The sequence below is a fragment of the Fukomys damarensis genome, unplaced genomic scaffold (genome assembly GCF_012274545.1).
Source record: "Fukomys damarensis isolate Sample0158 unplaced genomic scaffold, DMR_v1.0_HiC HiC_scaffold_10, whole genome shotgun sequence".
Lineage (NCBI taxonomy): Eukaryota > Metazoa > Chordata > Mammalia > Rodentia > Bathyergidae > Fukomys > Fukomys damarensis.
Genome location: NW_022900922.1, coordinates 11,525,734 through 11,540,519, shown reverse-complemented (window position 1 = coordinate 11,540,519; position 14,786 = coordinate 11,525,734). Strand labels below are relative to the sequence as shown.

General features: G+C 36.9%; 1 protein-coding gene across 1 annotated transcript in view; it reads right to left on the bottom strand.

Annotated features, from left to right (window-relative positions):
- The window catches only part of Heatr1 (HEAT repeat containing 1), a 50,591-nt gene extending 37,288 nt beyond the window's left edge, over positions 1-13,303 (bottom strand). The window contains exons 1-14 of the mRNA XM_010621986.3: positions 13,114-13,303; positions 12,716-12,873; positions 11,977-12,193; positions 10,040-10,181; positions 8,046-8,147; positions 7,491-7,631; positions 6,613-6,824; positions 6,345-6,478; positions 5,426-5,531; positions 3,999-4,109; positions 3,517-3,634; positions 2,242-2,349; positions 681-776; positions 166-254 (exon numbers count right to left, since the gene is read on the bottom strand). Of these exons, the coding sequence (XP_010620288.1) occupies positions 166-254; positions 681-776; positions 2,242-2,349; positions 3,517-3,634; positions 3,999-4,109; positions 5,426-5,531; positions 6,345-6,478; positions 6,613-6,824; positions 7,491-7,631; positions 8,046-8,147; positions 10,040-10,181; positions 11,977-12,193; positions 12,716-12,857 (1,718 nt within the window). The 5' untranslated portion in view covers positions 12,858-12,873; positions 13,114-13,303. The remainder of the gene's footprint in view (positions 1-165; positions 255-680; positions 777-2,241; positions 2,350-3,516; positions 3,635-3,998; positions 4,110-5,425; positions 5,532-6,344; positions 6,479-6,612; positions 6,825-7,490; positions 7,632-8,045; positions 8,148-10,039; positions 10,182-11,976; positions 12,194-12,715; positions 12,874-13,113) is intronic.
- Between the last annotated feature and the right edge of the window lie 1,483 nt (positions 13,304-14,786).

The following is a 14,786-nucleotide window of genomic DNA, read 5'->3' as shown; positions in this document are numbered from 1 at the left end:
AATTAGTTTTATTATGCAAGAGGGTATTGCATTGAGATGTGACCGAAGGTCACATAAATAAAATGTAATTAGTAGAAAAAAAACAAAAAAAGAAAAATCAATGTGACCTTGATGTGAGAACTTCATCAAAAGCATGGGGAGAAAGGTGAAAAAATGAACACATACCATTCCTTATTCTTTGAAAGTTCTGCTCTTCGAAAGAGATTCAGAAGATTTGAAACAGTCACTTCTGTACTAAAGTGTTGCTGGAAAATCTATATGGAAAAAAAACCCACGAGTAAATATTTACCTGCTCAAATATGTATAGTTTCTAAAATTAGCTTTATAAACAACTTCTTACTAGGATCCCAATGAAGCATCAAAGTTTGAGAGCAGTTTCTCAAAAGTGGCACTCATGACCCAATTTTCCATGTTCCCAAGACATCTGCTATTCATACAGATATTTAAAAGCAATATAAAAATTTACGAAGCACCTTTTCTTTCTGAAGGACTTCTTTATACATCAAATTGTTCAGTCTAATTGTTCCTTTGAGCTTCCTCTAACCAGACTGTGTTCTCAAGTGAATAATTTCCAGTGGAAGAATAATTTCCAAATATCTTCCTGCCCAGAGCAGAGAATCATGCAAGGCCAAGAAAATATTTACAAATAAAATGTACACCTCTATAACCAATTCACTCACCTCAAAAGCACCAACAGCTGACAAAACAACTTCTATATTTTCATCACTTAATCGGGTTAAAATAGCTTCCTTTATGAAAGACTCATCAATGCCTTCCTGAACAACAGGAAAAACAAATAAATTTAGCTGTTGCTACAACCTCATAAGACCTTAGGCTGGAGAGAACAGTTTTGTGAAATGCACTGCAGAATACCAGTCAAAATACACAGGCCCTGCCCTGAAGAGAATTCAAACATTCTAGAACTAGGACGTCTCTAATAGGCTTTCCAATGAAAATGGAATAAGTTTCCATTAAAAATGGTATAAATCAAACATAATCTTTCTATTAAGGAGTTGATCTTATTAAAACAAGATCCAGACACTGAATGAAGTACACAGACTACAGAACAAGAAGGCCCAGGCTTGAGTCCTAGCTCCACAACTCACTAGGTGTGCGACCTTAGGCGAATCACTTAATCTTTCTGGGCTTCATTATTCTCATTTATGAAACAGAACTGCTCATAATAATATCTACCTTGAAGTGTTGGCAGAGTTTTAAAAATTATGTCAGTATCGAACAACATGTTATACATAATAAATACTAATAAAAGTTAGTTACTAGTATCTAGACTTTTATAAGAATAAGGGAATGCACTTCAAAGCCAGTCTACCACAAATTGATGGCCTATTCTTTAAATTATGAATAAAATGAAAGCTAGGAATGTCACAATAGGGGAAAAATAAAACTGCCAGTTAACCCAAAAGTATCTCTGTGCACTGGGAATGCAGGTAAAAATCTTATAAAAATAGTGGTCATTACTGTTAGGAGACAAAGAATTCACAAAAATTAGGGTAAATTTTATTTGTCAAATGCCCCCATAGTTTCCTAAAGTGCTAAAAAGCAAGCCATATACTCAGTCTGGAATTCTAGAACACAATCTATGCCCTGTCACTTATTGATGGAGAAGGAAAAATAAAATGTGACATACAAGGAAAGACATTCACTGTGTCACGGCACTGTAGCTCCTAAGGTGAATGTGCATAGTGTCCCATGAAAAACAAAGTAAATCCGCAGATCAGACGGAAAGATTAAGAGTAAAAAGCAGGAAGAGAATACCTTCACAAAGATTTCAGAAATGCCTTTTATTCTAGCCACCAAAATCTTCCAATCACAACAAAGACCATTGTTTAAAGAGTTTAGTTATTCAGTGAACCAGTAAAATAAACCTACTAACAGTACATGAAAGAAACACAACTCATGCCATATCAGAAATGTATCAAATAGAGCAGCACTTTTCAAAGAAATATTCTCACAGGTCCTAACATTGCTTTAAATAGCTTATTATTTACATATAAATTTTAAAACTGTTAACTCTTAAAAAGTTAATGATATAGAACAGAAATACACAATATTTTTAAAAATCAGCAATGCAAATATAAAAAATCCTATAAAACTAATAAAATGCAGCTTATTTCTGTATGTACACAATATCAATTCTTATAACCTTAATTTCTTACACTAGGATTAGACTGCTCATCATAAGAAAAAGAAAATCACACCTGAAAGTTATTGGACACAAACCTTTGATGTTTTCATGATATTTTTCAGGTGATTAATGGCCAAAAGTCTCACAGGAGCAAGTGGATGATTCAGACTGAGCATCAAAGAGGTATCAGAATCTGCTAAAAACTGTAGGTTCAACAGTTACCAAATGATTTCACTTAAGCTTAACAGAATATGACCAAGAATAAAAACAATATACTTCAAGCTCTCCAACATATTAATTAGTAAAAGCCATCTAAAACTATAGAAATTGGGCTGGGGATTTAGCTCAGTGATGCTACTGCCTGCCTCACACACACAAGGTCCCAAGTTCAATACCTGGTACCAAAAAATAAAAATAAATAAATAAAACTATAGAAATCAAAATGTAAAGCAAAATTGTCTGTAGAATGTTACAACAGATGAATAAATCTGTATTATTAATGGTGATTTCATGTCCATGTGTGTATGTGTAGGCTTGAGTCAGGGAAATGAGTCTATGAATTTTGTATTTTTATGTATATCTAACTGCAAGCAAAAAGCACAAAAATAAATCATTAAATTAGCACTTTACTGAAAACAGAATGTAGGTCAACTAAAAGATACAGCAAAGTGAAACTTAATGACAACTAGGCTCACTTACATAATTAGCTGAAGCATAAAGTCTAAGATTTGGAAATGCAACTATTAAGGATAAAAGTCTTATAATGGGAAGGAAAAACTAAGTCAACCATTTTTTTCTTCATAATACCCATTTTCAAGGATTAATTATAAGAACTTCTGCTTAAAAGTCTAACTTGTGGCCAGGCATAGTAACCTGGGACACACTGCAAGTTCAAGGCCAGCCTGGGATACAAAGTGAGACCTTGCCTCAAAAAAAAAAAAAAAAAAAAAAAAAAAAAGTCTAATTTGTATGTAAAGATTTAGGATTGACTCCTCACAAGATTTCAAAAGTTTTATGATGGTCATGAACTATTTTAATAAATGATTTAATATGGCCAGTGGGGATTGTACTGCCTAGAAGAACACTAAGGAGCAGTGGAAATCTCCCAGGCTTCCCTATGGTGATTGTTAACAAACATTATATATGAAATTTCCCAACAATACTTTTTCTGAAATAAGCACCCTGTTCAATTATTTAAATATGATTACACTTTTCTTTAATTATTCAATTTCTGGGTCAAGAGCAAGAATAAAAACTATGTAAAGTCCCATCTCTATGACATTTTCCAGAGGGGAATTATCATCTGGAGCTATTCAATAACCATGCAATGTCATTATTTCCTGTCATAGTGCTGCTGGAGAACCATGTACCTGGTATTTTCCTCCACTTGTAGAAAGTGAAATAAATTGGTGAAAAAGCTCTTGTTTTTTTAGACCTGTAATTTCCTTTAAGCGCTCCTCTAAAACAACATCTAATGTTTGGGGATATCTAGAAAGAAATTTAAAAGAGTTCATTATTCTTATAAAGGCATTAATCACATATCCACACATATACTAAAAACATAAAATACAAATTAACTTAAGTTTTAACAAATGGTATACATAAAATCAAGTTATAGATCAAGTTTGTCACTATGAGCACTCCAAAAACAAGTCTCTATAAAAACAATGTACTCTCCACAGTCCCGACACACCTCATATTTTTTCTTATATTTAGCATTTTTGTTATACTTCCTGAAAAGAAATAAGGACAGTCTCTTACAATACACTGTAGGAGGATGTGACTGACTTGTAAGTTATCTCTTGATAGAAGGCAGAAGTGTGCATTAAAGGAGCACTGATACACAACTTACTTGCTTTCTAAAAGTCTGACGAATGGGAGAAATTGTTCATTAAGCAAAGACACTTTATTAGGATCGATTTCTTCCTGTGAACTATATGAAATATATTCTTCAAAAAGAAGACTGCAAAAGAAAGCAGATATCAGCAGATATAAGAGTTACTATTGAGTCTCTACTATGTTCTCAGTGTTTTACAAATATTCTCTCTATTGCCATACCTCTACAAGGTAGAAACCATAATTATTTTATCAACACAGAAACTAAGGCATGGTGGCAAACCGATGGCACATGTGCCACAATGTTATCACTGAAAGCTCTAAAAGGTTCGCCATCACTGAACTAGATTGTAAGACAACTTTCATCCAGGTAGTGGCACACGCTTGTGATCCCAACACTTGGGAGGCTGAAGCAGGAGGATGGCTATGAGTTCGAGGCTAGCCTGAGCTTCATAACAAGTTCAAAGACAGCCTGAACTGCATAATGAGACTGTCTCAAAAAAAAAAAAAAAAAAAAAAAAAAAGAAATAAAGGACATCTTTCAATTTGCCTAAGGTCCAATTAAACAGCACCAGAAACCCAATCCTCAATGATTACTTGTATGGGGGGTGCACACTACATTTTAAAACTCATTGTGATTCCAGAGCTTTTACATGTAACTTTCCAACTAACTTCTAAACAAGGGACACAGATGACACATGCACCAGCAGGAAGGTCCTGCCCAACCTTACAAAATGGCAAAAACAGACCCAAAAAGTCTGACCTGCAGAACCAACTACTCTACTGGAAGAGTCAGAGGCAGCGTTCCAATCTATGTCTGAATGCAGTGCCCATTCTATTCACTGTAGCAATGAACAGAGGGGGGAGGCTAAAGCATCTGCACAGAAAATAAATAATCTTCACTACATGCCTACTCAACATTTAAATTTCTTTCTTTCTTTCTTCCCCCCGCCTGGTTTTCTGAGACAGGGTCTCACTATGTAGTTGAGACTGAACTGGAACTCACTATGTAGCCCAGGCTGGTCTCGAACTCACAGTGATCCTCCTGCCTCAGCCTCCCAAGTGCTGGGATTACAGGTGTGAGCCACCACGCCCAGCTCAACATTTAAATTTCAATGGACATTTAATATTAACTGTGATTTATTATTTTACACATTATAGTCCTCTAACAGAAAACTTTAAACACCCACAAACTGTACTTAGTTACCAGCCAAATTTGGTTTAACTTTCCATTCTCTTCTACAAACATTAAAGACAAACAAGGAAAATTACTTTTATTTTTCATGTGGTCACAATTATTCCATTAAGTACATATAATTAATGAAACGATACAGACAAAAGATACACATTAAAAAGGGACACTAGAAAACTGCTAACCTATCCTGAAGTATCTGTTGAGCCTCAAATCTGTAAATCAAAAGCATGTTAACAACAATAGCTTACCTAGCCAACAAATGGTCTAACTTGTTCTTCAGTGGTATTTTTGTAAGTATAGCTTCTAGGTGTCTCTTGTAAATTTGACCATCCATCCCTTCCATCATTTCTTCTCCTTAATGTGTAACAAATTTAAATTAAGTCGGGGAAAGTTTTTTGAATGCTCATACAATTAAATATACTTAAGTAAATTAGAGTAGAAAAATCTCTCTAAGAAGAATTTAAAAACATTTAATGTTTTTTACTTATTTTCAAAGGTATAGTTTACCTGTTTTGTTTTTCAAAGTATTTTTGTATATATTACCCTCATTTGTTTTACCTAAAGTTCTCTGTTTTTAACAAGTATTATCATGCTTCTATCAATAATAAAAGCACAAAAGATATATACCTTTTCCCTGAGTATTATTACAAGTTAATGATGAAGTTGGGCCACAATCTAAATCTCAGTAAATTACAATATCTCTGAAAACAGGCTTTCACCTCTATGCCTTCCTACTGAAGGTTGTCATCTTCTATTCCAGATTTATTATAAACACAGCAATCTAAAGTTGGCCCTTGCCTTCACCTTAATAGGAAGAATACATTTTCTTTATGGTAGCCATTTTCTTGAAATGCATATTTAAAACCAAGATTTTGTTGTGTGAATCTCATTTTCTAATGCACTGACATAATTCTGTAAATGTTTTGGTGTTTCCTAAGTAGCAACAGGATAAAGTATTTCTTCTTTCTGCCTTTCTGAAGCACTAATACAAGGCAAATAATCACTTTCTATTTATTTTTGGCTTACTTTTATAATATGGATTTCTATGCATGGAATCTCTTGGTCTTATATTTTTTGCTGTTGGACAAGAAATTAGTAGGGTGTGGACCCTAGTTTATGAAAGTCAAGTCTTAGTAAACTTCTTTACATAAATGTAAAGCCACATACCTGTAACATGATGAATCACGGAGACAACTAGATGGGGAAGCATGTACCTCAGAAGAGAACTGACATCATATGTTTCAGAAATCCCACGAAGGATTTCAATAAGGTCAGGAACATTACACAAGTGGGGAAACGGCCTTGGGAGAAGCAAGTATACCTGACGGTTAGACAAGTGGCAATATAAAATAGTGTATCACTTCTCTAACAAAAATATTCAAGATAACTACATGTACCTCTAACTAGTATCGTTTCTCAATTCAATGATACATACTTTTTCCCAAGACTTTCTGGCTTCTGTCTCTGCAGGAGAACTATCAAGCAACCTAATCCATCCTTGACCAAAGAGGGAACTTTGGTCAAAGTCTTGATGATCTGTGATGCCAGCGAATTAACAAAGGTATCTTCCATTGTAACTTTCACAGAAATCTGACATATTATCATGTATGTTGCAGCTCTGTAATCTGGTAAAGATGATTTCAATCCCTAAATATTTTGCAAAATATAAGGAAAAGTACAAAGTATAGAAATTATTTTTTTTCACTTAAAATGCTACTTTACCACGATATAGAAATGTCAATGTTTAAGGAAACACATATGTTTAACCCAATTTAAACATTATACCACATCATGTATCAAAACATTGCCTGGTACTCTATAAATATGTACAATTTTTGTTTTCATATAGGATTTGCAAGCCCTATCTGTGGAAGGAACACTTCGATCAGATTCTGGACAGCGGTAAAAAAGGGATTTGTTTAAAGACAGTTATTTTGGACACTGTGGGAGTGGAAAGCTAAGCCTTCACAGGAAATCTGGAAAGGCAGCAGGCAGCACAGCTCTTGAGAAAGAAAACACATTATGAAGCAAAAGCCAATACAACAGGAAAAGTGATATTTGCCCTGTTCTCTTTCCAGTGAGGCAAAATGACTGCCAAGAAAATAGATCTGGGAGATGGTAATACAGGCAGATAGTGAACATTTACTAATTAGGTCTGAAAATAAGTTGTATTCTTCACTTGAAGATTAAATCTTATTACTCATCTGAAATAAATTTTCAATTTAAAAACATTTATATCTATATGAAATTTTCAAAAGCAAGGAAATTTCTTTAAGTACAAAACAAGCTATTTGACACATCTGCAGGACTAACCTTTTGGATATATGGAAACAATTTGGCAATAACATTGTCTGATATGTCCCCAGTGGCTACTAGAGCAGTCACAATGGTAGAAGCATAAAAAGTCAAGAGCACCCTCAACTGGGCTGCACTTCCTGGATACTCAGCAAAAGCCTGGAATAAACAATGTAAACCAAACACAGGGAATTACATCAAAACACAAAGGTATTTACAGCTCTCCTGAACTACTTTGACATTTTGTTATCACATACAACAATGAATGAATACACAACAGGATAAGAATGAACTGCCCAACAATCTTTCTGACATTTTTAGATGGTTTCTTTAGTTAAGTCAGAGTAGCTAGTACTTGGGAAGGAACAGACAAATTTACTTTTGTAGAAAAATGTCCTTAGTGAGAAAAGACTGATTCTCAAATTACTTAGGTGCCAAACAGCACATCATTCAACAAAACAAATTTCTTCAAAGTATCACTGTTCCCAGGGAAGGATTTAGTATGTTTTCTTCATTCAGATCAGGCAACCATTCCAGAGAATTACACACTAATGAAAAATATATACTACATACCTTCACAGATTTGGTCACCAGACTACAAATGAAATCCATGAATCCAAGATCTTTGTAGCAGTGGGTGACCAAAGTTCCTTTAGCTAAAGGCACTCCAGATTGCTATTATTGACAGGAAAAACAAGTTATTAAGGATATTTATCAACTGATCATTATTTTCAAGTACCTACCCTAGTAACATCATTTTATTGCCACAGTTCATAAATACAAAATATAATTTCTTTGTACAGCTGGTGGCAGTGATGGGATAAATGTAAAACTGCAAACTCTAGAAATTCAAGAGATCAACAATGAAGGCAAAGTAAATGCGTGAAAAATGCTTACGTCACATTTTGGTATGTATTTCTCTATCTGGATTTAGATTCTAAGTAATTTTACTGCTTAGATTTGGTTTGTGAGCCAACATGACATGGTTTTGTCACTGCAATACGATACTGCCAATAACAAACAAACTAGGAACCTGACTGTATTATACTGCTATTCCTACTATCTAGCACTGTATAAGGTCTGCTGATACACATGAAATAATGAAAGAATTGGAAATAACCTTCAGTATGTGAGTGCAATATGGGTGCCTAGGGAGTACCATGGCTTGTGTTCAGACCAGGAGAAAATTATCCTGAAGCTCTGAGCAGAATCAATGCTAAGAAGAGCAGCTTGCTAAGCAGCTTTATCACAGGTTGGGTTCTTTAGTTCAAAAGCTTCATATCCAGAGTCTTAATTTTGCTTCAAATTAAAACCTCCCTGCAGTACTCTGGGAGGCTGAGGCAAGAGGATCTCAAGTTCAACCCCAGCTTATGCAACTTAGCTATGTAACAAGACCCTGTCTCACAATAAGGAAAAAAAAAAGTTTTAATTAAAAATGGGCTGGGAATATAGCTCAGTGGGAAGGTGCTGGGTTCAATCCTCAGTACTATACACATATACAAAACAAAACAAAGACACACACGCACACACAAACCAGAAAAAAACAAAAAACACTCTCACTCATTCTGATCACTGACCTAACCACCATCTGTCAAACTGACTGTACAGCCCCATGGCCTACTTTGGCCTCACTTGCTCTCTTCCCAGCCTGGATCTCCACACTCAACAACACATAACGAACTTACTACTAACAACATGCACCTACTTTCCTCTATCACACATTGCACACAAAATGCTAGCGGCAAGTCAGTGCTTTTGTCATAACACTGTGATATCCAATCTTATACAGAACTACCCTGGTAGGCAACTACCCACTTATTCATCTATAAATTAATCCCAAATCCAAAGTCACAGTTTTTAATAATTTCCTGAAGTTCTTTAGGTTACCCTCAACTTTTAAACTTTTATTTGTTGTACTGATGATCAAACTCGGGACCTTGTGCTTGTGAGGCAGGCAGTATTGGACCAGGGCCGGGGATTTAGCTCAGTGGTGCCACCACCTCCCTAGTAAAAACAAGGTCCCAAGTTTGATCACCAGAACCAAAAGAAAAAATAAATACTGTTGGTCAGGTGTGGCAGCACATGCTTATAATCCCAGCACTTGGGAGGATAAAGCAGGAGGATTGCTGTTAGTTTAAGGCCAGCCTGGGCTACACAGGGAGTTCAAGTTTGGCCTAAACTACAGAGCAAGACTTTGGCTCAAAAAAATAAAAAATAAATAAATGGTAATGCCAGTCTTTCCCATCACCTGTTTTATTTATTTATTTTTAACTTTTTCAGTTCCAAAATTTAAAATGGCACATAGCACAATACAATGAGAACAGGCTTTAACTGCAAAACAAGATTCAAATTCTAACTCCAATCCCCACAGTTAGCAATTTTCTGAACGTGTCCTCATCTGTAAAATTAGTTCTGTGAGAAAAGACAATGCTATAAGGTGATGTAAAATGAAAAAAAAATGATGTAGTTAATATACGAAACATCCCTAGAGGCACTAAGGATTTTATTTTTTTGCAAATTATATTTATAATATCTATGTACAGATATTTGTCATTCCATAACCATACCTTAACTGGTAACAACCAGAACCATTTGTGCTTTGAATTATTAAGTTTCAGAAGCTGTATCACCCGTACAAATATTCTTGTCTCGTGGTACGGTAGAACACAACCAATGAGGCTATCTTGATTATAGAGATGAATATGGAACCTGAGAAAAAAGCAAACAACTCAAACTGGCACAAAACTTATAGGCACAGGTTGCCTGCATATCCAACTTGCATATCAATGAGACAAAAATTCCTAGAAAGAGTATCAGCCAGATACAAAACACTTAAATAAGCTCTGTATTTTGCTTCAACATGGTTCTGTCACTCCTTATGTAGTAATTTTGAATGTTCAGCATCAAAATTAACAACCCACTCTCCATCATACATTAATAAAAGTTCAACAAAGAATCCCACAACATTCCTAACTGCCACAATTATAAAAACAAGACTAATTAAAAAGAAAATCACATTTCTTTGGATAAGAATTTGGATAAAAATTACCAAATGACAACCATATATAATTTGTACATGAACTTCATAAAGCTTATTATCAGTCTCTACCTTAAAAGGGAATATAAAATAAATTTACTAATTCTGTGAGATATAATAAATTCTTCCCCACAATCAGGTTAGCTCACATGCCTTCATCTTCAGTCTTCAAAGTCATTTTCCTAATACTCTCAGCCAAGTGATCTTTCACGTGTCTGTTTAAATTGTCCTATGCTTTTACATGTATACTTCTTATAGTTTCACTGTGCTCCATCTTTAGTTAGTTATAGACAAGGCTTTAGTATTAGCCAAGGGGTTACTTTTTCCATAAAGCTTTCCTCAATTAATCCAGACAGAGCTACCTCCCCATAACCTTGCATAAACCTTAAAGCAATTATTTCAAAATAATAACCAAAAGCAACCTATTCATCCATGTACCAAACTTCATGTTTCTTGAAATAAGTTACATGAAGAAATAAATCAAATGCAAAAATATTGCTTATATTAATAATCTATTTGGAAAAAATTAAATGCTAGATGACAATAGGAATTTTAATTATACTTGTGAACTTTTTTTGGGTCTGGTGAATCTAGTGTTCTAAAAGTTGAGAGAACCATGTTAAAACTATGTTTTCTTAAAGACTCACCTGCTTCCTGCAAGGAAACTACTATCCTCCCTTATCTCCACTAATGAAATGCAGATCTTTCTACTTCTAAAACTCATGTACTGCAGAATAAACAAAATGTGTAAGATGTGATGTGATATCAAAAAGTGAGAATATAAACTGAGTAAAATGACAGTGACCAAAGCAGATGAAAGATCAGACCTTAGAAATGTTGTATACTAGCCATGCCACTTATTACTAGTTGTTTGACTCAGACAACTAAAATGCTCATTTTCTCAGTTGTAAAAAGGAACAGTAAAAGTATCTCCCCTTAGAATATGGTAGGGATTGAGATAATATATGAAACTTGCTTATGATAGAGCCTGATACATAAATAAATGCTCAATGCACATTTGCTATTACTGTTTTGGTTTTTTTTTAAAGTTATAGTATTTTAGAGGATACCATTACTTTCTATTTTGGAAAAAAGAAAGTTAATACCCTTTGTCTTAAGTATAATGGAATAATCTATAATGGCAAAGTGACTTAGAACTAATGAGGCTGGACCTTTTACTCAGGATCATTAGCAGTAGGTTTAATAGAAGAACATGCTTATGTCATGTTCTAGACATATTTATTTCTTTTCGTTTTTCTTTTTGGTACCGGGGATTAACTCAGGTCCTTGTGCTTGTGAGACAGGCGCCAGAACCACTGAGCTAAATCCCCAGCCCGACATATTTATTTCTTAAGACACCTAATTCTTTAGTTTCAAGTTTGTAAGTGTTCTTATTTATCTGATTTAAAAAAAAAAAAACAAAACACAAGTAGTCAGCCCATAGTTATATCTGTAACTATTACCTACCTGTGAATCAACCACTCCAGACACTTCTGTGCTGGCTTAAGCAGGAAGTAAGGGGACAAGTGAATAAGGAATAATGAAATGTTTTCATCCAGCTGTTTGTTCACTGCTTTGGTCTGAACGCTGCGCTCCAAGGTTTTTGCTAGCTGGCTGAACAACGGTGCCTCAAATTGCTCAAAGGCAGGATCAATTCCAAGTAGTTCCTCTAGACCAGTGCATCCTGGGAAAACATCAGTTTACTTAACAGTTCTTTGCAAGCAAACTCATCCCATTCTCTTTTATAGTTTTACATGACCCTAAAGCCTATATATCCTTTTAGCAAGTACAACATATAATGCAGTCCCAAACACAGGTTTTTATTTTTCAGCACATAAAAGTAAATCCTACCTTTCTAATTAGGAGAACAGAAGGTACTTCATAACAAAAGCCATTCCTTTTTTCTTTTAAAACCCCTGACAAGAGAACTTCTCTTCCACGCTTGCCAGTACTTGTGTCGCTTTTTAACTTTTTCTATTTAACATATTAGTTGACCTCCCCGATCTTGTTTCATTTGTGAAATTCAGACACCACTTCAAGCACCAAGGCCCTACAGTCACTTGGATATGGTTGTTATTCTCTTTCCCTTAACAAAAGCCCACAAATTAGAAACTTCTAAGAAAGAGGGTCAGAAAACAAGGAAATACTGTAACATCCAGAAAGCAGACGTTTCAAAGGGTTTCCCAAAGTTAAAAGGCCAGCTCACCGATGGCAAAGGCCGTGTCCCTGTCGACAGTACCCGCTTCCTTGGGGTCAAACAACAGAGAGGCAACTACATCTCTAGATAAGAGGCTGGGGTCACTTTGAGGGAGGGCAAGACGCTGGAGCTGCTGGGCTAAGGACGTCATCCTTCACGCCAGATTTCTAAAAACACAGGGTAAGAAACACAACCGTTGTAAGAAATCTATGGGAAGTTATAAGAAGCTTTACGTGCAAGTAACTCTCCTCCGCACTCAGAGGCCTCAAGAGCACACAAATCGGCTGTTCCGAGCTCGCAGACTCTCTCCACAGGCGCGCAATAGCTTAATTTCAGTTTTCCGCACCGCGGCTTCCCACTCCGCAACCCCAGCCCGCAGATGCCTCCAAAACCCGCCGATGCCTTACCCTTTCCCCGGGTCACCGCCGCGTCCCGCAGCCACGCCAGCCGGTTCTGTTCTCCACCCCACCCGGAGCTCGAGATTTGGGTACAACCGGGAAGTTTACAACTCTTCACAGCAGCTCCCACATGGAATCCGAATTCAGCTCACGCCCGGAAACCTGCAGCATGTCTCAGAGGAACTTCCGGTTTTAGGCACTACGGCAAGTGAAGAGGTACCAGTTTGTGGAAAGGCGACAGGTTCGCTCAGCTCGCTAGACGCGTAGCCCCGCCCACGACACGCCCCGATGACGAGTGCCGCCCCTCGGGACTGCAGGCTTCCGCTGTGGGTGTCAGTCAACGCTGTGCAACCGCGCACGCGCGGGGGGCGGGCCTGGGTTTCTTTCAGTCTCTAGATGAAGATGCGTCCTGTTAGTTTTAAGTATCCGTTGCCAGACTCATCAGTTCAGCGAGTACTCATCCACGGTTACTACTATGTACCAGTACCGCACAGGAGCTAAAGCTAGGGAATCGTGAAACCTAGGTGCCTGGTTCAAATCTTAGCGCCTCGCCTCTCGGCTCTGTGACCGTCACCTAATTGTGTCAACTGTCAGAGTTTGTTACTTGCTCTATAAAGTGAGAAGAAGTCGAGAGTTTCGTGCTGAACACCATCGCCGCGGAGATCGGCGCTCCCCGTCGCTGTTGTTTTTGTTTTGCTATCATGGAGGGCACGGAGGACTTTTTTTAAACGAACCCTTCACAAACAGTAAATGTACCCATTTAATTTGAACAGCTGGAAGAGGTTTAGCAATTGAATATGCAGGTGTGACTACCTCCCAGGTCCGAACTACATTTCCAAGACCCCTATATTATTTTCTTCTGCTCTGTGACGAGGCCCACCTGAGCCCCGCTCCAGAACTACACAGATCCTCGGGGCGTCGGTGTGGATGACCGTTGCTGCAGAGTACCACTTAGCGACCCACTAACCCAGAGTGGCACATGCTGGACCCAGAATGTACTGGCTTCTCAGACCCTGAACGGGATGGAGGGCTGAGCCGGGATATACCCTGTCTGTCTTTGGGGAGCATTCAGCTCTCTCCAGACGAGGCTCACTGGTGCCAGGGGGTCAGACATTTCCCAACCCTCTTCTCTGGGCAACACAGCCACAGAACCACGCTGTCCCTTTTCTTATACTTCCTCAGATTCTCTCTCATTAATGCAGGCATCTGTTGTTGGTTTGCTTTAGCAGCATTTAAAAAAAAAAACATTGCTTCAGCTATTTTTGCAAATAGTAATCTACTTTTTCATGTGGGTTCACTGCCTTGCAGAGAATAGTAACAAGAAAGTTCTAATGTCTATTTCATCCTCACATAGTTTTTTGTTTTAGTTTGACAAAATTTATTGGTTATTTTAGTAAAGACATTCGTCTCAGTCGTTTCTCTCCTCACCTTGACCTTAGATTAGTATTTCATTTGGGTCAAGAAAAGGGCATGTAGGAGAGGGATGTTACTTTAACAAACATTAAAATATACAAAATTGAATAGTTTGCCTACATAAAAGTAAGGTAATATTAAATTTATGTATCTTTGGTACTGGGGATTGAACTCGGGTCCTTGTGCTTGCAAGGCAGGTGTGGCGGAACTTCTGAGCTAAATCCCCAGCCCAAATTTATGTATCTTGATATAATTAAATCATGTAAGAA